We start from the raw sequence: 27,391 nt of genomic DNA, 5'->3' as shown, positions 1-27,391 counted from the left end.
GAATTAGATCTTTTTTAAATGAGATACTATACATTATTTTGGATGCTTTTTTTGTCAGTCAGTGCTACTAATTTTGTCAGTTTGTTAGTGATCTTTGTTGTCTGGAATTTCTCTTTATAAGCAGAATCACAGATTTTAGAATTAGTTCATTTATTTTCCTGTGTCATAAGCTCTCCAAATCAAATAAAACCCCATAACAGAGTACACTGCAGACAGAAGGATTTTTGCATTCATATAACATTTAAAAAATACTTTCTTCCACACTGGATAATATCATTAAGTGGTCCACCCGTCCCATGACAACTATAATATGAGGCATAGGGAAACATTGTATATGAGCGTTCTACCACTTGGAGAATGTTCTTGAGATTCCCTAGATATTCATACTTTAATATTCTTTACCTTTACCTAAATTCTTAATTTTACCAATATTTTCTCTCTGTGCCAGCTTCGGAGCATAATGATTTCTCTAAATTTATTTCCTTCATTTAGTTGTTTTTTTTTTAATGAATGTTTTCAGGTGTTAAGGGGTACCTTAAGAATTAGTCCTCCCCACTGGCAGCTTCAGCTTATTAGTATTTTAAAACCACATTTGCTCTTTAGCACAGACTTGGATACTTCTTCATGCAGATGAGAGAAGCAAAATAACAAACAAAAAAAACCTTTAATTCTATATTTATTGTTAATAAGGAACATGGAATTACTCCTTTGTTCCTAAGACCTTCTTTCAGAATATAGCAACTTTTTAAAAGTTTTTAAACAAATTCATGTATGTTGAGATATGTATTTGTATATCTACCTGAAAAACGTTTGTCGGAAGTATATAAAATAAGTCAACTTCCTGCATATCCCCCTCTACTCTCCCAAACCCAATTAACAGTGTTAATATGTTAACTTTTATCTGTAGGTGGGTGAAGTCACAACAAAAGAAGTCAAGCTGCCAGCAGAAATAGAAGGAAAAAAGATGGTGGTGACTCGGACCAGGATTAAGCCAGTGCCTTTATATTGCGATATTATTGGGGATGCTTTCTGGAAGGAACATCCAGAGATCCTAGATGAAGACAGCTGATCCTTTGCTTTTCAGTCCTGGCATGCTTAACCATGCAAGACCCCTAAGTTTCCTGGCAGCAGGTGGCCCTAGGATCCTTACTACCAAGAACAGTGTGCCAGGAATGACATGACTGACTGGAAAGGGACCAGGAAAAGAAGGGATGTATGGGGGTGGTTATCTTGTTCTGCTTTAAGTAGAACATTTTTTTTGCAGTATTGGAACATGGTTCCTTCTGTAGAAGTGCATTTAAAAAAAAATTGTGGTCCTATTTTTATAAAGCAAGAACTACTTTATGCTTTGCAGAATGAATCATTTTTACATTGTGGCATAAATCTTATAAAAACGTGTCCAGCTCTTTCCACCTATGGTAGATGATGAACCCAAACTTTACTCTCAGCCACCTGTTCTTAACTACAGAATCCACTGACCTTTAAAGCCACCTTTCTTACCCGTGTACTTTGACCTGGAGATAAGTAATGGGTTGATGGCTGCAGATGCCTCTGAACTCAGGAATTCCAGGGAGAATGAGCGCTTTGTGCCAGTTACCAAGTTGGCACCTTTGGCTGAACAAATGAGTAGTAGTTTGGATGTCTTTATATGAATATTCCATAGATTGATTTTGTGGAGTTGTCAGCATGATCGTCGTCTTGCCAGGGGTATTTCCAAGGCCACTTAACCTCTTTCTAAAAAGAAAAGGAATTATGTGTATATATGAAAGAAAGAAAATGTGTGAGAATAATGAACAAGAAGGGAGAAGCATTTACTCATTTTCTCTAGATACTTCAGTTTTAAAAGTCCCCTTCCTATTGGATTCCTGAAAAGGATTCTCAGGTAGCCTCTATGTAATCAGAACACTGGCATTTGAATTAGCACTTCCCTTGGGGTCACAAGTGGCAGGTGTCAGAGGACACCTAATAGTTCCAGCTGCAGATGGGTCAGTTCCAGCTGCAGACGGGGGAGGAAGAGCGGAGGACAGCAGCAGTAATTTCGAGAACCACCACTAGCGAGGGGTCCCCCTCAAGTGGGGGTAGGTGGTGAGAGAACTCCCATTGCCTGCTGTCCTGGTTTCATATTTCAGAGGAAAATTATTTGGCTCTAGTAGGAATTAAGAGGCAGTCTACATTTTAGTGCCTGGTCTTGCATCGCAGACTTCACAGCCACGAAGAAAATGTATTTTTGAAGGCAACGGCTGGTCTCATCCTCCGCTAATTGATATTCCATCTGTTGGAATCATTTTTTTCCCTTCATGTACTCACTGCACAGGAAGAAATATGGTGCATGTTTGGTAATTGATAAAAATCTCTGAGAAAATAAAGGTTTCAACTCCCTTGGCCTACATTTCCACTTATTTTTCTCATACAAATACAGTGTATGAATCCAACTTTTGTATATATGTCTTTACGTAAGCCAGGATAAACATACCTTCATCACCGCGGTGGTTCACAGACTTATACATACAAAATTTACTTGGAATGCTTGTTTTACATTCCTCTTCCAGCACGCCCCGATGAAGATTTGAGGTTTGCTCGTCTGATTTTTAACCCCAAAGGCCTCTGATGCCTATGGTGGGTGATCTGTGGCACTTTGGGCTGTAAGGCCCTCGGTATCCTGTGATAGGTCAAGTCAGGCAATAAGGTAATGTAGCTCTGGACTGGTGAATGTAACAATGGTACGTGATAAGTGGACATTAAAGTACAAACTTTCAGGACAAAACCACCCAAAGAAATGTGCTTTCTGTGGGTGCTATGTGATACAAAGGCTCAATTTTGTCATAAGATAGAGGGACAAGCATTTGTTGAATTAGCAGCAGTTTACAGCTTTGTTTTTTGTTCTCAGAAGTTTTGAGCAAAGGTATGCGTGTTTCATACTCTTGCCATAACTTAACCTGTAGCGATGGTGTTTCTCTGTTGCCACACGTATTTGTTCCAGCATATATTTCACAGTTGTATGTTAATTTTCATTGTGTTCTCTAAGGTAAAGAATGCATTCTCTTGGGCTTTGCATAGCTTAAAGAAACGTTAAGACATACACAAAAAGAACTAGTATAGAATTAACACTAGTTGATAGTTTGGTAGGGAAGTGGCAATTAGGAAAGTGATTTGTGTGGCTTGTAGGTAACTGGAAACACCTTGGCTGTGCTGGATGAGAGGGTAATACCTGGCCTTCTGTGTAGACTATCACTTTATTTTATTTTTTAAATATTTTGAAAGAGCAAGCATGAGTGGGGGAGGTGTAGAGAGAAAATCCCAAGCAGGCTCTGTGCTAACAGCAGGACTTGGTCTCACTGTGAGATCATGACCTGAGTGGAAATCAAGATTTGACACTTAACCCACTGAGCCACCCAGGTGCCCCTAGACTATCATTTAATAGCAAAAAGCAAAAATGTTTTTGCTCAAGAGAAGCTATAAAAACTGAAGGTTGCTGGAGGGGTTTTGGGTGGGGGATGTGCTAAATGGGCAAGGGGCATGAAGGAGGACACTTGTTGGGATGAGCACTGGGTGTTATACATAAGTCATGACTCACTAAATTCTATTCCTGAAATCATTACTACACTATATGTTAACCAACTTGGATGTAAATTAAAAGTAATAAAATAAGTACAACTGGGTCTTGGAAATCTTCCATCTTCCTTTCCTCCAAGAGCTGGATCCTGGTTTCCTCCACTTGCCTAAGAGATGCTTAGAAAATCTATGATGTAATGAATTTTCTTTAATACTAAGGTCTCTCAGGTGTTAATGTAAATTACTTTTTGCATAGGGTTTAGGAAATGGAGGACCGGGATCCATCCATCCTTCACAGCTTCGTTGTCCACTTAACCAGTACCAGCTAGGATAAAGCATTTATATGCTCTCTATGCAGTATCTCTTCATTCTTAGGACAATTCTGTGGGTTAGGTACTGTTTCTATTACATTTCAGGTGAGAATGTAAAGACCCAAAGAAGCTAAATAATTTGAGTCCAGGTAGCCTAGCCCCCAGTAAAATTTAGCATGCAAAACGGGACTCTGATTGCCCTCTTCCAGCCTCTTCCCACCAGCTCAAGCTACGAGTATACTACAGTTCCAGAGAGCAGACAAACGCCTAGCGAAGCTTGTTAAAATGCTGGTTCCAGGATCCACCCCCGGGGAATCTGGAGTATTGACAAACATCCTAAGTGATAATGATATAAATGGGGAAACACCGCATTCAAGCAGATGAACCTGTTACCCGAGCGCCCAGGCGGAGGCCGGCTGCTTGGCGCCGAGGGCGGACAGATGCTGCCTCCCGGTGGCCGCGCCGGCGCAGTGCAACCCCAAGCCGCGGCTGCGCAGTGCCGCCCTCTGGCGGCCCCGCTCCTTCTTCCCATCGGCCTCGGCTTGCGGGCCTTTCAAACATGGAGGAGCGGGAGCGGGGGGCGAGGTCGGCTCGCGCCGGGAGCCCCGCGCGCCCGCCCAGCCCGCGGCTGGATGTCAGCTCTGACAGCTTCGACCCGCTGCTGGCCCTGTACGCGCCCCGCCTGCCGCCCATACCCTACCCAAACGCGCCCTGCTTCAACAACCTGGCCGAGTACGAGAGCTTCCTGAGGACCGGGGTCCGGGGCGGCGGGCGCGGGCGGGCGCGGGGCGCGGCCGCGGGCTCAGGGGTGCCCGCCGCCTCTGCCGGGCCCTCGGCTAGAACCCGTCGCCGCCTGGACGCCCCGGCCCCGGACCCCGAGCGCATCCAGCGCCTCCGTCGACTCATGGTGGCCAAGGAGGAAGGGGACGGGGCCGCCGGGGCACGCCGGCGGGGTCCGGGTCGGAGCAGGAAGGCGCCGCGCAACGTGCTCACGCGAATGCCCTGTGAGTCCGGCGGGCGCGGGCGGGGCGGGGGCCGAGGGCCAGGCCCGCTGCCCGGAGGGTGGCGGCCAAGGGGGCGTTTGCAGGGTGCTAGGGGCTTGGTGCGGGTCTGCGCGCCTGAGGGAGAGGGTCTTGATGAAGGTTGCAGAGATCATCCGCGGCCGTGAGGAGGTTCTCCTTGAATAATGTGGGGAAGGGGGGGCGTGGGGAAGGAAGGTCTTCTGGAGTACCGACGGGTGAGGGAGAGCGGTGGGGGGCAGAGTGGGAAGGCTGTAGAGGTAACAAGGAGGGGCTCTAACGGGGTCCATGCAAGTGGCTGCAGAGGTGATGCGGGGCCCGCAACGAGGGGCTACGACCACGAGGGTGATGGGCGTCTGGAAAGGTGGTGGGGCCTGGAAAGCGGACATCACCGGGAGGAGCTGCACGCCACAGCCAGAGGGGAGGGGCACAGCCAATTTTAAGGAAAGGAGAGTGGTTAGTGGGACTGGCGATGACGGGATGGAGTGTGAGGAGATCTGTCCCTGCAGTTAGAACAGGGGACATAATTTCATAACCCTGCACACTAAGTGACACTCCTCCTGGGGTCGTAGGAGAAGGGCTGTGCGGTCTTGAAACACGTATGTTCGCGTTCCCAAGTCACAAGTGCTGGAATGCAGCAGGCACCAGTGCCACTAAAATACAGACACTGTTTCACCGCCACCCTGCCAGGATGGGTGCAGGACTGGGTCTGTCAGGCTCCTGTTACCATATGCGCACGTTATTTTAAGTTCTGAAGGTGTGAATGGCACAAGGGAATCTCTTGGAGCCTAATAGATCCTTGGAGATCTGTAAACAGCAAGGCTGCTAATGTGTGAGTTAGGTCTTCCACCAGTGGAATGAAAACAAGCCAGGGTTATGTCTTCTGTCATCTGGCAAGCAGTTCTCACATCTGCCAGGGAAGACAATGACCTAGTTAGCCGTTCAAAGCATCTGTATCCTGGTAGCTAAATTGTAACATTTTTAAATCACTGGCTTTGGAGTGGAAGGTTGTGTTAAGCGAGTTGTTTCATTCCTAGAAATGTGTTTGTAAAGAGAGAAACATCCTGAAAAGCTGTGTGCTGTTAGCTGGGTCTTGGTCAGATCATTTACTGTGACAGTGCTAGAGCATTCTTGGCCAAGCCAGGGTGCATCCCAGCCTGCTTCCCCAACGATAACACAAAGACAGAGTGTGCATGTAGCTAAAATAAGAGTAGCTGGGGACCTTGTTTTGCCACTATCAGATCTTTGAAATGCTCTCCAACTCTCAGATTGTAACATTTATTTCCGTTTTGCCAGTTGTGGCTTTGCTACTGATATTGTCAAAGAAAAGACATACTTCTGTATGGCGAGTGGTTTTGGCTTTACCTATGGAGTACTCTGTTATATTAGTATGACAGAGCATGAAAACCAGCTTTGTTGGCTTTCCACAATTAAATATGTGCCTGCAATCAAGATCTCAGAGTGTGCCGTAGGCACTGAAAATTTTTATCACTCCACTGGAAACGGTTGGGTGTACATGATAGAGATGGGTAGACGTGACAAAGAACTGATGAGCTTCAGAAAGCAAGAAAAGTACAGAAGCGTGGGTAAGATTAAGTTTATTCAGACAGAGTTCCTATAAAAGGTTGTCTTCAGGTCTTGAAGTTAATTTAAAGAAGGGCATGGTTAGGGATGACAGTAATTATTTAAAAGTTAGGCTATTGAAGTATAATTTGTATGCGGCAAAATTCACCATTTTAAAGTGAGTTTTGACAAATGTGTAGTCATGAAATCACCATCACAATAAGGATACAGAACAAATCCATCATCCCAAACAGTCCCTTTTTAAGTCAGGAGATAATTTTATTGTTGCTAATTATGGCTACAGTTATTTAGTGGGCGAGTGCTGTGCAGTTTGCGAAGCCCTGTAGATGCTTCGTATCTTACTTTACCCTTAGATACTACTTTTTAAGTGAGGCTTGTTGAGCATCACTGCTTGCCCAAGATTACATAGCTAGTTAGCTTGCAACTCGGTTTGTCCAACTCCAGGGCCTACGTGCCAGGGCCATCATGCTAATCTCAAGTGAGGGAACAGGGGAGTACATTCTCATGTTTCTCTGCTTACTTCTTTTGGTGGGTGGAGAGTACCACATAAGTGAGGCAGACGGTGTGTGTCTAGAACAATGAGAATGGAATCTGGGTCCAGAGAAGGATGTATTAAAACAATTTGAAGACCAAAGGGTTTCTCTCTGACTTTGTTATGATAGATAGTGGGGACCATGGTGTATATTCTTAAGTAAACACTTTTAGGGCAATGTTTCTCATAGTTTAATTTCTAGTAGTAAAATGTATTTGGTGGGGGACGGTGTATAGACCACAGATGCAGGGGTTCGACTGCTGGCTTTTTTAGTTTTGAACATGAACACTAGCTCCTCCACTTTCTTGCTGTTTTACGGAGGCAAGTCACTTAAACTCTTTGGGGCCTCAGTTAGCTAATCCATTCAAAGCGTTTACCACAGTAGTACATGGGGAAATTCTCAGTGATTGTTAAATGTCCCTGTGATTGTTGTAGGTTGTTGTGGTGGTTATTATTGTTTTAGGCTGTCATAATTAAAAGCTCCAGGGCAGGATGTATGTATAACCTACCCGAATTGGGTGTTGACTCAGCTGTTTACTACGTAAGTAACCTTGAAAAACTAATTCAAATGAACATTTCTGAGCCTCGTTTTTCTCATCTAGAAAGTAGGGCAAAATAATAGTGCCTGCGTGTTAAAGTTGTGAGGATTAAATAACATACATAAAGTTAACCTTATCCCAGGCCTGGCTCATAGGGAGTGCTCAGTAATTGGTGATGATGATGGCTAGGGAGGATGGGAGTGAGGGGACCTCGGAGGCTGTTGTAGTGAACCAACCATCCCATAAGACTCTGGGCTGTATTGGTTGTGGGAAAAGAAAGGAAAGGACAGGTCATACTTATTGAGAATCCATTGTCTGAGCCTAGTGTGGCCACAAGTAGGGAGAAGAATAGAGTTTAAAATGACTGGGATTTAGGGGCGCCTGGGTGGCTCAGTCGGTTAAGTGTCCAACTTCGCCTCAAGTCATGATCTCACAGCTTGTGGGTTCGAGCCCCTTGTTGGGCTCTGGGCTGACAGCTCAGAGCCTGGAACCTGCTTCGGATTTTATGTCTCCCTCTGTCTCTCTCTCTGCCTCTCCCTAGCTCTCACTGTCTCTCTCTCAAAAATAAGTAAACATTAAAAAAAAAAAAAACTTAAAAAAAATGACTGGGACTTAGAAGGTTGAGGCCTAAGTAGCAGTGGAGAAGGAGATCTGGAAGAATAACTTCAAAGATAAGGCATATATATCTTTTTGTTGTTGTATTAAATTTTAGAAGCTTGGTTCATATTTGGAGTTTGTTAGAGAGACTGCTGGAAAGAGATTCAGAGTGTGCGTTCCGATTCAGAATTTTTGCCTTGGTAGTTTGCTCTGATAGGTGGTGCTAGTAATGTATTTTTGATCACACAGGAGTGAAGTGCTCCCTGGAATTATACCTTATTAATAAATCTTTGGAAGAAAAATCAAGGGAAGAGTACAGATATGAGAGTTGAAAGACCTGAGTTTGTCATTTGTTTAGCTAGAATAAGAAACTGTTGTTAAGATATGTGCTTGTCTTTTTTCTCTTATGTGGGGGTTCAGGGGTAAAAGTCATACCTCTCTATTTTTTTACAAGTTAGGAAAAGAGTGGTCTTTCCACTGTTTGTGGAAACACATATGGGGATGGGGGAAGCAGTGAATGTGTATAGGCAAAGAAACTAATACAGGTTTCTAAAATATTGAATTATAGAGACTTATTCTCAAATGAATCTAGAAGTTAACTAGTCTAACCTCATTTTACAAATGAGGAAAGTCAGACTTGTAGAGAAAAAGTTACTCAAACATTCAAGGAATTTTAAAATATTGCTACAGGTAAGGTAGATGATGAGGCCAGACCAAAACTCTCACATTCCTTTCCAGAGCCTCTGTCTCTGCCACACTGCCTTCAACTGTGCCTTCTTGCTGAATCTTCAATCTGACATAAGCTCCTACTTCTCATTGGCTAGGTCACTTTCTTCAGAGTATTTTCTTTTATTAATTTATCACTGCCATGATGTATAAGCTGACCCATGAGTGAGGGATAAAGAGGTCAGGAGTAACCAGCTTAGTTATCCAAACTGAAGGGCAGGACTCTTGTTCTCTTTCATACTACTAGAAACAAAACAGAGATTTTGTGTTTACTATTGATGGCAAGAATCAATCTCCAAAGAATTATGCCTTGCAAACTTGGGAGGGAAAGACAAAGACTATGTGTGAGTGTGAGTGTAAGTGTGTGATTGGACATGTGGTTTTCTTTTGGGAGGTTTTATATATATCGTATAGCCATCATATTGTGAAGGCTAAGTTAACATGAAGTAATAAAAATAAAATTCATCCCTCTTCACAAGCCCTGAGAAAGAGAATCCATCATCATAAAGGCTGCAATTTATAGTTCCAGCATTCTTCCCATGAATCGTCATTCTCTTTTTACGTGATGCTTATCTGCAATGTCCTACGAGCCTAATGCCCAGCAGGTGCCTTTCTGTCAACAGGCTTGGACTGAAACCAGGTCTCTTCCATCTAGTGTAAAGATGGTGTCCATTGGAACACTAGTGGCTCCAGAGAGCTTGTCCATGGAGTATCTCAGATGGGGGCCAAAAGTCCATTCTCTCGTTAGAGGACTGCACGTGTTTAAGGGTAGATGTGTTACATGGTTTGTTTCCTTTAAACATATGAACAAGATTTTTAGTTTTTTGAAGAGTCAAGCTGGATATGTGGTTCATGAGAATTATCTTTTAAAAAGTTGTCTTAACCAGGCACAGAACTGAGAAGAATTTTGCTGCTGATGTGTACATTTAATGTGGGCGCCCCCCAAATGTTTTTAAATAATGGTGCATCTTAGAATCAATGACATCATAGAACATGGGATATACAATTAGTGAAACATTCGGGTGACAGCCATATGTATGTTTTATCCTCATCCTGGTGGAATCTTGTCTTACTTCAGTGTGTTGCCCATACTAACCATGCTGCCCATTGGGCCTTCTCATTTCCATAGTGAGGTTGCCACTGCACCATGTTGCCTGGTGTTGCTGGAGATGGTTGGCTGGTCTTGGTTGCTAATTCTGAGAATGAAGGCAGATGTTTACATTATGCTGTCTGCTCTTGTCTTGTTTCAGTGCACGAAGGCAGCCCTCTGGGTGAGCTCCATCGTTGTATCCGGGAGGGGGTGAAGGTGAACGTTCACATTCGCACTTTCAAGGGTCTTCGTGGCGTCTGTACAGGCTTCCTCGTCGCATTTGACAAGTTCTGGAATATGGTAATTAAGCCTTTCTCAAAGGGCTGGAGAGCTCCTAAGGATTAAATCTTTTATATATCTAAATGACCTGAGTAATTTTATTTAGGAAAACCTATAAAATGACTTCCTAGAAGAACTAGAATTTTTGCATTCTCTTGATCAACAATAAAAAAAGTTCTTTTTACTGCTTCCTTTTCTTTAAGGCATTGGCTTTCAGCCAAGGCAATTAAAAAAAATTTTTTTTAATGCTTATTTATTTTTGAGAGAGAGATAGTGTGAGTGGGGGAGGGGCAGAGAGAGGGGTACAGAGACCTGAAGTGGGCTCTGTGCTGACAGCAGAGAGCCCGACACAGGGCTCAAACCCACAAACCATGAGATCATGACCTGAGCCGAAGTCAGATGCTTAACCGACTGAGCCACCGAGGCGCCCCTCAAGCAGGGCAGTTTTGCCCTTCTTTCCCTCCTAGGGACATTTGGCACTGTCTGGGTACGTTTTTTTAATTGTCACAACCATGGCATGGAGTATTACTGGTATCTAATGGGTAGCATCCAGAGGTGCTGCAGCACATCCTATAATACAAAAAATAGCCCCCCAGCAGCAAACCATTCTCTGGTCCCAAATGTCATTTGTGCTTAAGGAATAAGGATTTATTTTATCTGTTTAGTAATTCTATGTCAATTTCCTACTAACCATTCTTTCATTCATTTCAAAATATTTATTGATTTTCCACTTTGGCTGGTACTTTACCACAGTGCTAGGTACAGAAATTTCAGAAAGGAACTTTCACTTTATAGCATTTGGGAAGATAGATAAAGATAGAGGGGAAGCAGACATACTAATAAGCAAGGCACTTTGCATGGTGTTTCCTTATGGAGTACATGCGCCCCCACACTCCTAGAGGCTTACTGTCTGTTTACCAGACATTCGTAGGAGGGAAGAGATAGATTATGGCACAATTATACTATGAGACAAGCAATTAAAATAGGAACCACCAGGCTTTTCATATGGTCTTCTACCTCTAACTTTTCTTTTTCCTGTGTTTTATCTTCCTCCATGCATTCTCCTGGATGAGTATAATAGTTGCTGACTATTTATTAAGTACTTCCTATTTGCTGTACAGTGTACTAAGGATTTATAATATAGTATCTCAGTGAACAAGGTCTGTTACTGTTCCATTTTACAAATGAAGAAATTGAGGCTAGAGATATTGAATGATTGGCCCAGATCACACTATTAGTAAGTGGAAGTACTAGAACGTTGTCCCAGGTCTTTCTGACTCCTAACACCATCTTTTCAACCACTGTGGAATCAGAAGACCTGGATTTGAATCCTAGCTTTACCACTTGGTAGCTCTGTGGCTCTGAGCAAGATGGTTTCTCTGAGGCCACTTTTCTTATCTCTAAAATGTAGGAAAAACCACTTTACTATTATAATTTCACCTTTGAAGGAAAAGTTTTTAAGAGAACATCTTTGATGACTGGCATGATAATAATACCGTCAGCTTATATTTGTAGGGTGAGTCACACTTTTCAAACTGAATTCTCATACCTGAGCTCATTTGGCCCTACATAGCTGTCCTCTGAGGTCCATCTCTCAAAGACAGGAATTCCCCAACAGTTCTGTATGGAAGCCTGGTTAATACCTGTTCATTGCTGTCGTAAGACCTAAATCTGATGAGGGAAAAGAAGCAGTAGAATAGTGTTTCTCAAAGTATGATCTAAGGGCATCCTACATCAGAATCATGGAATTTCTGGTTAAAACAGAAAATTCCTTGGCTTCATCCCAGACCTACTAAATCAGAATATCTAGGAAGTGGCCTTAGATTTATATTTTAATAAGCCTCTTAGATACATATGCACACTGAAATTTAAAAACCTCTACCGTGCATTTGTAAAGGCCCCTTACCATAGAAGAAACCTATCTCATATGGTGGTAGCAGCTTGGAAATCTTACTCGGAGGGCTCCAGGTATTACCGTTTTCTCCTGCCCAAGAGCTCAGTCACTTGTTAAGTTTAGTTCTGCTAAGTTAGATGTTTATTCTCCTTTTTATTTATTTTTTTAAAACTTATGTTCCACCCATAGGAGGATTTTTTTTTTTAATTTTTTCTTCTTAACGTTTATTTATTATTGAGAGACAAAGAGAGACAGAGCATGAGCCTGGGAGGGGCCACAGAATCTGAAGCAGGCTCCAGGCTCTGAGCTGTCAGCACAGAGCCCGATGCGGGGCTCGAACTCACAAACGGCGAGATCATGACCTGAGCCAAAGTCGGACGCTCAACCGACTGAGCCACCCAGGCACCCCAATGTTTATTCTCCTTTTTAAAATGTTTTTTATAGAAGCTGTAAAAATAATATTTTTAATTCTGCCTTATCTTTTTTTCCCTTTGGGCTGTTTCTCTAGGCACTTACCGATGTGGATGAGACCTACCGAAAACCTGTTCTAGGCAAAGCGTATGAACGGGATTCTTCATTGACTCTTACTAGGGTAGGCAGTTTACCCTGGCTTCCTGAGTACCCAGCATGCTTTCAATCTTAGACATTGAGATCACTGAGCCCGGTGACCAGGTTTTCTTGGGGAGAGAGCTCAGTTGCTGTCCACTCTGTATGCCCGGACCAGGTTCTTCATTAGTCTCTTCTCATGCATTCAGCTAATCACAAATGAGTCTGTGCTTCTGGCCTGCACGTTATTTGAGCAGCAAGTTACCTCTTATAAGCCTTAAAAGTCTTTCCATTTTATACCAGAAAAAAGCAGGTGCCTTTTCTCTTGACGTATTTATTGATTTACCCGAATTCTGGCTAAACACAGAAAAACTCACTGCTTTTAAAAATTACAAAGTGAGAAGTCCATAAAACCTAATTCATGAATATGGTGTTTTTTCTGTATATTCAAAGAAGGATGTTGACGGCTAAAGAGAAGGCTGATATTTATCATTACTTTCCTTCTAGCTATTTGATCGCCTAAAACTTCAGGATTCCTCCAAAAAGGACGCAGATTCCAAGTCTGCAGTTGAAGATTCCACTCTGTCCAGATACTCCCAGACATCCACTTGGAAGGTAGCTTCGGTGTGGGGAAGAGGAGACACTGACCGGGGCTCACGCAGGCGTTCCCGCTCCGTCCCTTCTTCCCTGCAGGCATCTGCAAGGGAGGAGTCCAGGTCAGAGATGTCAGGGAGGACTACACGGACAGAAGGGTCAAGTGCAGGAGGTACCTTTTCCAGGGCTACCACCCTTTCCAGGGGTCAGCCCCGTAAGAAAAAGCGAAAGCCCAAAGTGGATTACCAGCAGGTATTCACTCGACACATAAATCAGATTTTCATTCGAGGCGAGAATGTCCTGCTGGTTCATCTTGCACAGTGACCAGCTCGGCATCTCTTGAGCTTTGGTTCTTAGAAATAAAATGCATGAACCGCTGCTATGCTGTATCCTAGTATCCCAGTGAAACTCTGAGTTGGAATGATTCCCTCTGGTCCTGCATGTGAGCCAGGCTTGGGCCCTCTGGAAGATGAGCTCCCTCAAGCGGACACAGGCCTTAGGAAGGTGGGGGTTTGCGTTAATATCAAGGCAAAAGCTGTACAGAGGAAATATGCATCCAGTTTGGTGTCATGGTTGACTTTAGACACTCCAACCAAATATCAGATCTTCCATTTGAATTAGGAGTCATGGTATGAATTAAATTCATCCCACAGACACTATAAGGATGGGAATAAAAAAACACCTCAAAAAATGCTCTCATTTCTAAAAGCTAGTGCCCTGAGTACTCATGAATTTGATTCTAAGAGTAGTAACATAAATTGCCCTGTAGCCCTGCACCCACAACTTGTAATTGACCTTTGAATTTTGCTCTACACCATTCTCTCTCTTTATCAAGAAATGTAATTTATTACCTTTGAATATCTGCAAAACTAAGAAAGAAAGCCACTAACTTATGTAAACTTTGGATAGTTGGTATGCTTAGAGCAGCCAACAATGAATACTCTGTTGTTATCCCTCTCCTTAGTATGTAAAGGGATATGGGAATTCATCAGTCTCCCCCACTTACCAGAGGTAGCTTCTGAGAATGGCATGCCACATGGGACTATAAGATGCTCATGAGGTGGCTTCTTGGCCTTTTCTCTCACTTGTGTGGCATGGTGTAGTGCATGTACCCACTGTATTGCCCTTCTGTATGTAGTGTGAACTGTCCTGTGAGCTTTATGGCAGGAGATTGTGACCTACATATCTGGCTTCAAAGAGTTCTGCATGGACTCAGTAATACATATGCATCACATGGTTGGGAGCTTCCTTTCTGGGGAGGGCTGGCCCGTGTAGACTAACTTTCAGAATGGTTTTTCCACGAAGTAGGAATGATAGTTTTATTTCCTCAAGTCACGCCAACGAGGTTCTCACAAAGTACAGTGGGTGGCATCTATAAGGAACACTTTACTTACTGCCTGGCTTGAGTAATGGGAGCACTGTAGTACTCTCTAATACTTCTACTTGAATCATATTATATGCTTTTTCAATCACCAGTACAGAATAGGCTACATCTTGACGCAGACTGTTAGGCAATATTGATTTTTTTGTTTTGTTAGTTTATATTTGGTTTTATTTTATATAACTTACATTCAAAGTGAGAATAAGAAGTAGCTAACTAGTTAAAATGCTTGAAAAAAAATTCCCTGCTGCATTTTTTGTGTAACTTAGATAAACCTTCTGAGAAGCAGGGTGAATAATGTTTAGGGAGTTAGGGCACCTGGTCCTTCTGCTAGCTGGGCCACTGGGCCAATGAAAGGAGAGCAGACTTAACCCCTCTGTGCCTCAGTTTTTCCCATCAGACACCTACCTCACCGGGGCACTGAGACAGAGAATTTTAGGAAGGCATTTTAAAGTCTCTAAACATGTTTAAGTGCCATGAGTAATTTTTACTAACTATATTTCATAGCTCGATAAGAGTTCTATGTCTTATGAGCAAGGTAGGTGCTACATAAGAAAGTCATCTCTGTGGCTGTTGTAATTTTGAACTTGTCATCAGAAGGCAGTGATATCTTCAGGAACTATTTTCCATATTCCATTCCTTCCTCCTAAAGGACAATGGAAATTCTCAGAAGAATATCCTCAGTAAAAGAAGAGTAACATTTCTTTGCTGCTTCCCCCACAAATGCCAGCCCCAATCCTTTTCTGATCATCAGAAAAAATTCCCCTGAACTTTTCAAGAGGTTTATGTGATAGTACCAAAGGGAGATGCACATCTAAAAATGACACATCCCCAAAGGGGAATCTGTGGAAGATGCTTCGTTTCGTTTACTTGTTTTTATTTTAAGACACATTTTAAATATACTCTTTAGAGCCAGATCAGATGCAGTAAGCATTTAGAGAGGTTCCATGTTACAAAGTCAAGCAATTGTCTTTGGAATCTGCTAATCTAAATTATCTTCTAAATAGTATGTCTAATAAAATCTCAGTTCCCCAATTAATAGTTATCTTGTTTAATCATCAGGCACCCCTGCCTCTGCATCTTTACCAGTCTCTCCTGTTAGATGTCCTCATCTGTCTACCCTTCTGTCCTCAGCTAGAAGCTGCAATAGATACCAGGTTTTCCCAGTAAAGTAAAAGTTTGGTATCAAAAGGAATATATCACTTTGCATTCATTCTAGTGCCTGACTAAATCTAACGTGATTTGTTTTAAACACATGCTGAGTTTTCATGTTTGTATATAATTTTCATATATCCAGATAAAGATTGGTTTACTGCTTTTCTGTCCAATATAATAATTCTGGCTCTGAAAATAATTTTAAATCCATGTGATCAGTCTAATGTGCCCATTGGCCCCCATTTATCGGTTCAGTTTTGGACAGTGATTCACATTTAGTAAATGTGCTGTATTGTATAAAGCATGCCAGTGTTTTATAGGGAAGTCATTTTTTTGTAATTACTGCCTTTTCTTTATTATTGTAGAAATATTTCAAAAGGAAAAAAAATTGGTCCTAAGAATGTGTGTGCTGCTCAAAATATGTCATCATCTAGGACATTATAATAAGTTGCTATAAAAATAACTGAAGTCTTCCTCAGGACAAAGAAAGAAAAAGAAAGTAACAGCCAGAATGGTAGAGTTCTGGAGGCCCCCACGAGCTTACCTGAGGGGTCCCTATGTTGCAGAAATGCAGCAAAATCTGGTTTCTAGTATTCTCCAGGGATTTGGGCTTAGGACAGTTGGTAGGAATAGTACTTATTTTTGAACATCCAACTTAGGTTCTTCAAAGTAATCTCTAGACATGGGAATCCGTTCCGAAGACAGTTCATGGGACACACCTCTTCTCCAGAGCACCAGATTTGTTAGATAACAAGGCATCAAGCAATGGAACATGGGTTTCACACCCAGAACGATTTCATGTGCTGTTCTTCATACATAGAGGTGATTCTGTGGTTCTACAACCAGGAGAACGTGCATTTTAGGTTGTTGGTGCTAGTACTTGGGAAGCGTTTATGCTTCATTTCAGAGACTATCTTATGATGGTGGGTCATTTGTGTGATGGTTAGCCAGTGTTAGCAGTGTCTAAGACAGATGGCTTTAGACCATTTGGTACCTTGCTGTCTGTGCATGGTGCATATCAAGTTAGAAAGCCTAGAAACCATTAGCATTAAAGTCTAGGTGCATCAGAATCCTTGGTTTGAGATGCTACTGGATCAGAAGGGACTTGATTTATCCTTGTGGTAAAAAGTCCAGGAGTACCTTAAGAGGTTGTGAAGACATGAACTATGGGCTCTCTTTACTCCTCAGAAGCCTCACAGAAATCTAGTTATACCACTTTACCCCTTGAGAGAAAAACAGAAACCTAACTTGATGCAGAGGAGTTTTTTGGATTTCTTTTTGCACTATCCTCATAGCTGCTGACATGGGCAAAATCATGAAATAGAATTGATTCTGTAAATTTTCTCTAATTTTTGCCATTAGGAATAATTAAAATTATTCAATGACAGCTGTCTGTCACTGGTGCTGCCCCAAAACTTTCCCATCTTTTATGTATTTTTTATGAATGAAATAGTCGCTGTGGGAAGTCCAAGGTTCACGTAAGAGTATCATGGCATAAATATAATGGTTTAGCAACTGTTTTAATTTTTCTTTTCCTGTGCCAGATATAGAATACAGTCAATCCCTTTCCAGTAGCTTCTGTTCATCAGCCTATGTTTTCCTGGGCAGTAACTCCCAGAAGGCTTTTCTTAGTGATTATAAAGGAAGAAAATCTTATCTGGGCTTATGTTGCAAAGGTGGGTGGTCTGTCACTACTTTCTGGCAAATTGAGTTGATGGATTTTATATAAGCCTTTGGGATGCCTGTCACAGTTTCCTGGGCTCTGAGGAAGGGTTGCGCCTTTTTTACTTTCAGTGTTTTGAGTATTTTTCAAATGTTTGTAAGTTCTCTTGTGCCCCTCTAATAAAAATGAAAGCTATCTGTCAAGGAATGGCTTTGCATGGTTCAGAGATCTAGGGGAAAAGAAATAAGTACACCTGAGACCTTCAGTTGGTCTTTTATTTATTTAGAATAAAAAGTAGTTTGATAAGCTACCAGAGTTAGTGTTGCTTTAAAAACACTCTCTGAAAAGATGGCAACTGTCCCTCAGGAAAGCTATAAAAGCTATTCCCAATACATTGCAATTGCTTTTGATTTTTACTCCTTTGGAGCAAATGTCTGATGTTATGTCTGATGTTATGTTTTTAGAGCTGTGGGGGAAAAATGTCTAAACAATTTTAGGGGGTATTATTTAAATGATTATCTGGCTGAATTATGTGTGAGCTAGGTTCTAGGGCAGCTGTCCAGTTCTTTTTCTGTTGTCCTGACACTAACACAGATAGCAAGCGATGTCTTGAAAAGTGATCTGCTTATTTCATACTGACATCTAAAGACATTAGCCTTCTGTTTGGCAACCCTGGGGATACCCCTCTGCACCGTGACTTATTAATGTGTTTTTTAGGCAAGGCTAAACCTGGTGATCCTCTGTATTTATAGTTTCACTATTCATATATAAGCTGCTAAAAGAAAAACCGTAACTTCTCATCGTCTTGAAATTACTCTTAATTGTGAAGTTCACCTAAATTCTTCACGTTTATGGAGGATTGCTGCTAGTAACGTCAGTTTGCAGTGTTCTGCTGTAGGTATGTGTCACATGGGAGTCCGGAAACTGTAATAAATATGATTGTGTTAATGTACTGACTGCTTTGTCTCTGCTGATTTTGAGGGGCGGTGGAGGGGAGGAGGCAGGGGAGTCTATAACCAGGTGACGATACTGACCTAGAAAGTGAAAGCATCCCAAGCCATCTCATTGTTGTAACCTTGTGCCTTTTCTTCACCAAAGCACACATATCTACATCAACTATCCTTGAGGTGGCTTTGGTCTTCCATGTTTATTAGAAGTTTATGCTTAGAAAAGAAACTTGGCCCACATTGTGAATTGTCTCTTCTAAGCCCCAAGCACTGGTAATTTCCCTGTGAATTTATTCTACCTAATAGCTCACTGGCATTACCCCCTCTCTTCATGATCTGCTGAGATCACCCCTCACTCTCCTCCCTTGGGTTTTACCACATTTGATTAATTGATCCTTACATGGTTCCAGAAATATTTGAATTTGCCACCAGCTTCCCTCTGTGCATGTACAGGAAGTTGAACTGCCCAAAGATTTGTGACATTGATTACTTGAGCTCTGTTTGCTTCAGAACTGAGTCGCCTGTAAGAGAGACAGACAAAAAATCACATGGATGCTTACAGAGGGAAACCTCAAGTTAACTGTTAAGACCCGATTCCCCACTTTCAAAGAATATATTGAGCTGGGTTTAGCCAACATGCAAGAAATTTCTAACCACTTCAGTGGTGGAAAAGGTGAACTATGCTCCAGTTCAACCCCTTGCTTATTTGTTTTGTATCTCAGAGACTTCTGATTAAGCAATAATATCATCATTAATCAAAATAAAGGCAGAGGAGTCAGCTGGTCTGTACATTTAAAATGTACAGTGACTGTTACATATTAGCAGGGGGATGGAGGCCAGTGGAATGAGATATATCTATTATCTTTCCCTAAGCTTCCCGGATTCTAGTGGCAAGGACAAAAAAGTTTATTGCCCAACCACATTCTTCTCTGAGCAGAAGTGAAGCACTTTTCAGTCTGTTCAGTTGCCACTAGGTGGCAGTGGGTTAAAGAGAACTGCTTAACCAGAGGCCCTAGAAGGACTTGAGTCTCCGGATCTCCAGTCACTGCTACAATTCATTGTTAAATGCTCCAGTCTGAACAGAGATAATCAAGGAGAAACAAGCTATGATCAACCCAAGTGGCAATATAAACGTTTCTTCCCAATATCGAATGTGCCTAATTTGAAGCCTAGACAACCTGACTGATGGCAACCAGCCAGTGAATGTGCTTGGAGAGGAGTAGCAAACGGAGACATTGCCCAGCGTCCACTGTTTCAGGGACTCTATCACTGTTCTCACGTCATGGGTTTCCTTGTTTCTTCTCAGAGTGTGGTCAACCCCCCCCAGACTCTTCCCAGCTGCTGGCTAAGGATTACCCCAGGGAAACTGTCTTGAGGCCCCTATTTCTCAGCACTTGTCTCACTTTTGGAAACAATTCTGTTCTACCCAGTGTTGATGCCTGAGAGCCCGCTTGTAAGAAAGGTTGCAGCTGTCTCGTGATTCCATGACCAGAATTGAGTCTCCATCCCAAGACCAAGCAAATTTGCTCCTGAGTCAAAGGAAAATTTATAATAAACACAGAAAAGTCTGTTGTTATAGGCTGGACTCTGGGGGCAGATGGGGTGGGTGGGCAGTGGTAGTCAGTCAAGGCCTTCCAAAGACCTTCTCCCCTCTACCTCAAGAAATAGTTTCTCAGCAGCCTATAGTGAAGAGGAATACAGAATGTGAAATAATAAATAGATAAGTCCTCCAAATGAATAACTACAGATAAGATTATAATAAAAAGTTTTATCTCATGCCTTTTTGCACTATGGCAACTTGCACCACATTTCACTCAGTCATGCTATGTGAAGGGGCAGAGGACAGGTCAGGCAATAAAGAAATACTGTCATTTTTTAAGCATTTCAGCCCTGTGCTAAACATACATGCAATACTTTATTCGAATACAACCACCATGAGCGAAAGATTTTATCCCTCTTCCGTATGTGAGGGAACTAAAAGTAACTTGCCAATATCTCTCTGCTAATCAATGGCAAATTTGGGAAATTATCTAGATCTGACTGACTCTCAAGTTTATTATTAGCCAGTTATACCTCAAAAATACTAAATTTCTCAGGCATTGACCAGGAAACTGACCAGAAACCAGAGAGCTGAGTTAAAATGTGGTTTGGTTATCTGCTTCAGACATCTCTAGTGCCTTCTGATTCATACAGTTCTTTAGCTGGAAGTGGACGTGCACACAGGGTTTCATGGCTTCCAAAGAAGATAAAGGTGGTGAGCCCCCCAGGGCAGTAGGTCCACTGTGGCTCTGGGAATAGTGACTGTCAAGTGAGCTCCAGGAAGTATTTCATCGACGAGTACGTTTGGCCCTGGAAGGGTTATTGATCCAATAGTCTGTTAAAAAACGGATGGAGTGACTTAGTGGTCTTTCCCAGCTCTCCAGTATGCATTAGAACATCTGCTGTCCCTATCCTTCCAATTGTCTCCAACACTTGGGAAGAATGCTTTCTCTGGCCTTGACCATAAATTCATCTTATTAAAGAAAGTCTTGTCAAGGCTAAACTATGGATGTGCTAAAGCTACAGAAAAATAAAGATTACTTAAAGGCTTATAGTCTTTCTCCAGAGACCTGAAAAGGGGCACAAGCAGAAAGGTTTGGCAGGCTGTCTGTCCATCTTTTAGAATTTCCTTTCAACTTGATAATGTGTTAATTTCCAGAATATAGCCAATCCTCGGAGGAGCTTGCTGTCCTAGGCTCTTATACTAGTTACTTCTGAGCCTCAATTTCCTGATCTCTAAGTAGGAATGATACCACCCACCTCATAGCGTTGGTGACAGAAAATGCTTGGCCTGGACAGTAAGCACTTAATGTCATTTACACTGTGATGAGCTTGCTATGTGATGCCCAGCAGCATTCTTCATTTCCCTGTGCTTGCTCTCTATGTCCTGAGACCAGGCCTAGAAAACAAATGCGCAGAGCAGAATGGTGTTGTCATTCTTTTTTCTAGCATACAGGTGTGTGAAATACTATTCTCCCTGAGTTCTCTGTGCTCTCTTATTTGGCTTTCCCTGGTTAAAACTTCAGAATATCATCAACTTCTCCACTGCTGGGAGAGCTGTGTGCTCCCCCAGGAATGACATTAGGCTCCACGGGACATTCATTAGTTGGGGTTACGAGAGGACCACAGGGCACTGGAATGGTAATTTCCTACATGGGACCCCAGTGACCCAGAGCGAGCTAGCTCAGCTGGTCTGAGCATGTGGCTAATGAGGGAAGGGTCATGGTTTCACTCCTGTGTGGGCCAATTAGTGTCACGTGGAAAAGCACGCTCCTGGGGCATCAGGCAGCAGCCTTACCTGTGTGTGTGGCACTGGTCACCAGGATGGCTCAGTGTGGCCATCATCACTATCAGAAACTCAACCCAAAGCTTACATCCTCTTTCTTTTTATTAGATAGCCCATTGTTTCCAAAATGTGAGTCATTTGGAGAGCACTTTCATGATTTTTGCCTTATCCTAGGCAGACTACTGCTTATTGATTCAATATTTTTCTGTAAATTGACTCACTTTTTAGCTTACACTTATCACTACCATCAATGGCAAGTTGGAATATTTGCCCTAAATTGAAAGTACACATTGAAAGAAATATACAACTATTGAAATTAAAATGTTTGTGTTCAGGGGCACCTGGGTGGCTCAGTCAGTGTCCAACTTAGACTCAGGTCATGATCTCGCGGTTCGTGATTTCGAGCCCCACCTTGGGCTTTATGCTGACAGCTCGGAGCCTGGAGCCTACTTAGGATTCTGTGTCACCGTCTCTCTCTCTCTCTCTCTCTCTCTCTCTCCTCCTCCCTGCTCCTCCCTGCTCACACACTCTCTCTCTCAAAAATAAACATTAAAAAAATTTTTTTTTAAATGTTAGTCTTCATACTATCTGCAAACACCTCCTGACCCACAAGTGATCAAGTGTGTTAGTAAATGTTGCACTCTATAAGCTTTGTGTGTTTTATAATATACCCACTGTTCTGTAATAAAATGGTCACATCAGCAAAAACAATATTATATAAAGCAATTGCTTCAGTGGAAAGAGTTAGAATCAGTGACTGGGGAGTTTCACACTTGAAGTGATGAAATTATTCTTGCAGGAATTTCAACACCAAGGGTCTTTCTAAATGCCATAAATATATAGCTATAAAACCTCAACTCTGAACAAATCCAGGGTTTAATTTACATCTAGCTTTTGCTCAAAGTCATGGCTTTTGTTCGCACTCTCTACTGGCACTATCATTAACACTGTGCTTCTTACACATCCTTATCATTATCTCCTGTTTTATGATAAACAAAGCCCAAACATGCAAAGCAGATGTGTTGACTGCACAACATCTTTGTTCCCCTCCAGTCATGAGCCAGTTCACACTAATCTGCCTGGTTGGCCAGTCCCTTACAGAGATCAAATTATAACCAATAGTGGTGTTGGTAATAAAAATGTATTCCCTAATTAATTGAGCATGTTACATCTAATCCAGTTATGAAAATGTGCACTGGAGGGCAGATACACATAAAAAGATACACACACACACACACACACACACACACATACACACAGGGCTCTTCAAGTTTGAGAGCGGGCCTGGCCACTTCCATTATTTGAGGCTCCCAATACATTTAAAAAAATGAAGAAATGTCAAAGCAAAGTTGTAAACTTTGTGATATATTTTTAAAGTTCTAGTTGAATGATAGACACCTTGATCAATCCTCTTTGCGAATCTGTGAGTGGCTGTGAAGCCTCATTTGGAAATGGAGCCACAAGTGTGTATGTGAGGTCTTGTGAATGTGAAGTCCAGAAGGTCTTCCTTCTCTGCCCCCAATGTCCAGAGATGGGCTCTGACAGAAAAATGGACTTATAAAGGGATATGGATTCAAATATACCATGAGGCAGAGTGTAACATTTTAGCAGTGTGGAAACACCAAGTCGCTCAGGGTATATTTTTGCTCCTGTCTCCCTTACCTTGTGGTCTCTTGCTAAAGCCACTCCTGTTATTCGGTGCTGCTTGGGTTTCACACTTTTATAGCTTCCTCAGAATCCTTGGAAAGCCATTGATTGATAGCAAGAGGGCCAGGCCATCTTATAAGTGCCAGAAGACTTACTTAAATCAGAAAATCAAAATATTAAGAAGCAGGAATGCAGTTATAGTTTTCTTCCGTTGCACATAGAGCAGATGAGTACTTTAACTGCAAGAACTACTTAATGACTGCACACACATGCACATGTACACATACCCACACACGGTACAGGGCAAGGAAATGGCTCCATATCGTTAGCATTTACAGAGTTCTCATCGCATGATTCTTGCTGTAATAGTTAAGACTGTGTAATGGGGAATGTTGTGTGTGTATTTATGGAAAACAGTGAAAAAATAGTATTTACTTAAGAGTATCTGTTAGAATTCTGTTTGTATGACCTTGTTCTAAGATTGATGCATACTTGTGATCTTTGCCCGAAAGCAATTAGTTCATTTGGTATTCTGCGTGAGAAATCTTAGGCCTGTGTACAGACTCCTCCCTGCCCTTGCCAGGTCCAATTATTCCTCAGCGAGTCCTCTTGCCCCTCCTTCTCCCTGGTCCCCAGAGTTCATCTGAGCACATCTGTTGCTCCATGAAAAGTGTTTTGGCAGAAACTCCCCTCTCCTGTGCTGGGAGTCATCTGTCCTCACTGGCTTGGAATTGTTTTTGCTTACTTTGTTTAAAAATATATCTGTACACACACATTTATATACCCTTATGTATAAATACATGTCATTTCATTTATTTATTTACTTATTTTTTTTAACATTTATTTATCCTTGACAGACAGAAAGAGGCAGAGCACGAGCAGGGGAGGAAGAGAGAGAGACACACACACACACACACACACACAGAATCTGAAGCAGACCCCAGGCTCTGAGCTGTTTGTTAGCACAGAGCCTGACGCGGGGCCTGAACCCAAGAACTGCAAGACCATGACCCGAGCCAAAGTCGGACGGTCTACTGACTGAGCCACCCCGGTGCCCCTATATGTGTCATTTTAATAGAGAGACCAACATTATGACATCAAACCAAAAGTAATTTAGATTCCAATTCCAAAATGGTTGGGAGAAACTGCTTTAATTAAAACCCTCACATGACAGAGGAAGAGCCTGGAAGGATTCAGCATGTTCCCTTCCAGCTCTCACTTCTGCTTCAGTCCTTCCCAAATGTATCCCTCAGTGATCATACCTCAATCATACCAAATCTAGGTTCTTTTGCACTGAATGGGTATTCAAAATTTAATACTAACTCTTCAGGGGCACCTGGGTGGCTCAGTCAGTTAAGCGTCTGACTTCAGCTCAGGTCATGATCTCACAGTTAGTGAGTTCGAGCTCCGCATTGGGCTCTCTGCTGTCAGCACAGAGCCCACTTCAGGTCCTCTGTCTCCCTCTCTCTCTGCCCCTCTTCTGCTTGTTCTCTCTCTCTCTCTCTCTCAAAAATAAATAAAAATAAATTTAAAAATCCTAACCATTCATATTGAAAAGTATTGGCAAGGACCTAGTAGATCTATTTTAGGTCACAGAGATCTTCTTACCAGAAAGTAACGTACCCAGGAACACATCCTGCACAGGACTGCCCCAATGGTAAGCCATGACATCTTGAGTAATATAACTGATGCCTCAGTTCTTGGGGCAGCTGCAACCTCTGGGCCAGTCGCCTCCAGCCAGAAGCATCAACAGCTTCATCAGGGACCCTCGAGGGTGGCTGAATGGAACAAAGTATAAAGGTATGACCCATTGTCACGTGAACTTTGAACCCCATGAGCCTGAGGATATCCAGATTGTTATGCTCTGTGTTAAGAAGCTGAATACAGAAGCTAAAAAGTTGCTTCATAACTCAAAAGCCAGTGGTGACAAATGCCATTGCCACAAGGTAGCTACTATTGGAGGAGTTTGTGTTCCCGGTACCCCAGATGCCAACACCAGCTACATAATTTGCAGGGCCTAGTGCAAAATGAAAATGCAGGGCTACTTGCTCAAAACTCATTTCAAGATGCCAACAACAGAGCATTAAACCAAGAAAAGGCTCCTTCTAAGTGTGGGGTCCTGTATGACAGCACAGGTTGCACACCCATGAAGCTGGCCCTGCAGGAAGCACAGCACCAGGCCAAACTGGAGCCAGTCACAAGTTCAACAGGGGTGGGGAGAGGGGCAAGGAGGTTCTTGGCAGGCACAGCGCTGAATCTGTCTTCACAGATATTGGATTCTTCCCTCTGTGACTGACATGCCCTTTCAGAGGTGTCCAAGCTGGCTGTGCTTAGTAACTACTATAACTATGCATGAGTGGCCTATGAATTAAAGCATTTTTATTATTTTGAAATAATTTTGTTTGAGAAAGCTCCCAAAAACTTGAAATCCAGTCACACAATCTCAAGGAATTTCAGTAGTGCAATTGTCAATGAAAGAAAAAGAACTGTTAGATCCGTTAAATAAGGCCCAAATGTTATAAAATTTGAAATGGCTTCAAAAAATGTTTTACTTTCTTGGTATTACTAATTTGTGTGAACAAAGTTTATCGTTAGTGATGACTATCAAGAATTTGAAGAGACCATGATTAAAAAGTCTTGACTGTATTAAAAGTCTTCATCAGGAGTTGCTATTTGAAGCATAAAATCTGATATTAAAAAAGCTATATTTATAAAAAGCAAATGCTAATTTCTCATTAAAAATTAAAGAAATTATTTTTTGGAAATTTTACACAAATTCAGTATGTAACATCTTTCCTAAATTTTGAATTTTATTTTCTTATAATTATATAATATTAAAGAAAGACTAATGGAGGTTTTTGCCAAGACCCATATATAGATGCCCCAAGTCCCTTCCAGTTTACTCCAGTGTGTATCTTAAAATATCATCATTTTCTATGTGTATTACAAAGGAAAAATGTTGAAAGCACCAATATAGCCAGCAGCTCTCTCAAGGAGTCAGAAGCAACTCATCTGTTTTTACCTACTAATGGTGGCAGAGGCTATCGGGCTTTGAGTTGGGAAGTCAAGGCACAACTGAAAGAATTCGACCATGATGACAATTAGTAGTATTTTACAGAGCTGTTGAAATTATTACATGAGATACTGCATGCAAAGTGCTTAGAGAAATGTCCGGAACATGGGAAATACTCAATGGATGGCAATTCCTATCACCTGGCAACTTGGATAACTAATAAGTTGACACATTCTTCTGAATCTTGTCCACAATGCTTCAGCTCTGTTCTTTACTTTCCATTCCTCCTGTTCCATCCCATTATAACTTAGTGTTTTTCACTGCTCGTCTGGACAATTACACTAGCATTTTAATTTACCTTTCAATTTCCAGTGTCTTCATTTTTGACCTATCTGGTTCGATTAAGATGCTTTAGGTGGCAAGTGACAGAATATCCAACTGAAACTTATTCTTTCGTATAGTAAGACACCCAAAATTTCCAGAGTTGGTTCAGAAACTCAACAATATCAGATCTTTCAGGTTTAGGGAGTGTGTGTGTGTGTGTGTGTGTGTGTGTGTGTGTGTGTGTAGTGTTTTGTTGGTTTTGCCTTCCCCCTCATGGTCTCAATATGGCTACTATAGTGCTAAGAATTACTTCACTAATGATGATATACAAAAGAATGGAAGGAAAGAGTTCTTGTGTGTCTCTTTTTATCAGAGAGGAAGATTCTTCCAGAAATCCTCTTAGAGTTCCTGAGGACACATCCACCATAAACCAATACACAGGCAAAGGGCAATGGAATTACAATAATTGGTTTAGACTTTTCATCACTCATCCCTGGACCTGGGCCTACATTCCCTAAGCATAGTACTAGTTCTATAGCCAAAGAGAACTGGGATTCTGATAGCCAGGAAAGAACAAAGGCTCTTGGGTAAACAATCAACAATGTCAGTCAGTCCTACCTACACACTACTGGTGATTCATCAGGCATTTCCTGCTTGGACAAGAGTTCTCAGC

General features: G+C 42.0%; 2 protein-coding genes across 7 annotated transcripts in view; both read left to right on the top strand.

Moving 5' to 3' along the window:
- Nucleotides 1–2,382, top strand: part of THG1L (tRNA-histidine guanylyltransferase 1 like) — a 32,489-nt gene extending 30,107 nt beyond the window's left edge. For all 6 annotated transcript variants that reach the window (XM_027077899.2, XM_027077892.2, XM_015063886.3 and 3 more), the window contains one exon: nucleotides 908–2,382. In XM_027077899.2, coding sequence (XP_026933700.1) covers nucleotides 908–1,069 — 162 coding nt within the window. In that variant the 3' untranslated portion in view covers nucleotides 1,070–2,382. The remainder of the gene's footprint in view (nucleotides 1–907) is intronic.
- Nucleotides 2,383–4,387: 2,005 nt separating this feature from the next.
- LSM11 (LSM11, U7 small nuclear RNA associated) lies at nucleotides 4,388–18,415 on the top strand. The gene is made up of 4 exons (XM_027077930.2): nucleotides 4,388–4,867; nucleotides 10,111–10,250; nucleotides 12,632–12,715; nucleotides 13,177–18,415. The coding sequence occupies exons 1-4, from the start codon at nucleotides 4,423–4,425 to the stop codon at nucleotides 13,585–13,587; spliced, it is 1,080 nt and encodes a 359-aa protein (XP_026933731.1). The 5' UTR covers nucleotides 4,388–4,422; the 3' UTR covers nucleotides 13,588–18,415.
- Nucleotides 18,416–27,391: the final 8,976 nt, after the last annotated feature.

The sequence above is a fragment of the Acinonyx jubatus genome, chromosome A1 (assembly GCF_027475565.1).
Source record: "Acinonyx jubatus isolate Ajub_Pintada_27869175 chromosome A1, VMU_Ajub_asm_v1.0, whole genome shotgun sequence".
Classification (NCBI taxonomy): domain Eukaryota; kingdom Metazoa; phylum Chordata; class Mammalia; order Carnivora; family Felidae; genus Acinonyx; species Acinonyx jubatus.
Note: the sequence above shows the minus strand (reverse complement) of the source record. Positions and strands in the feature narration are given on the sequence as shown.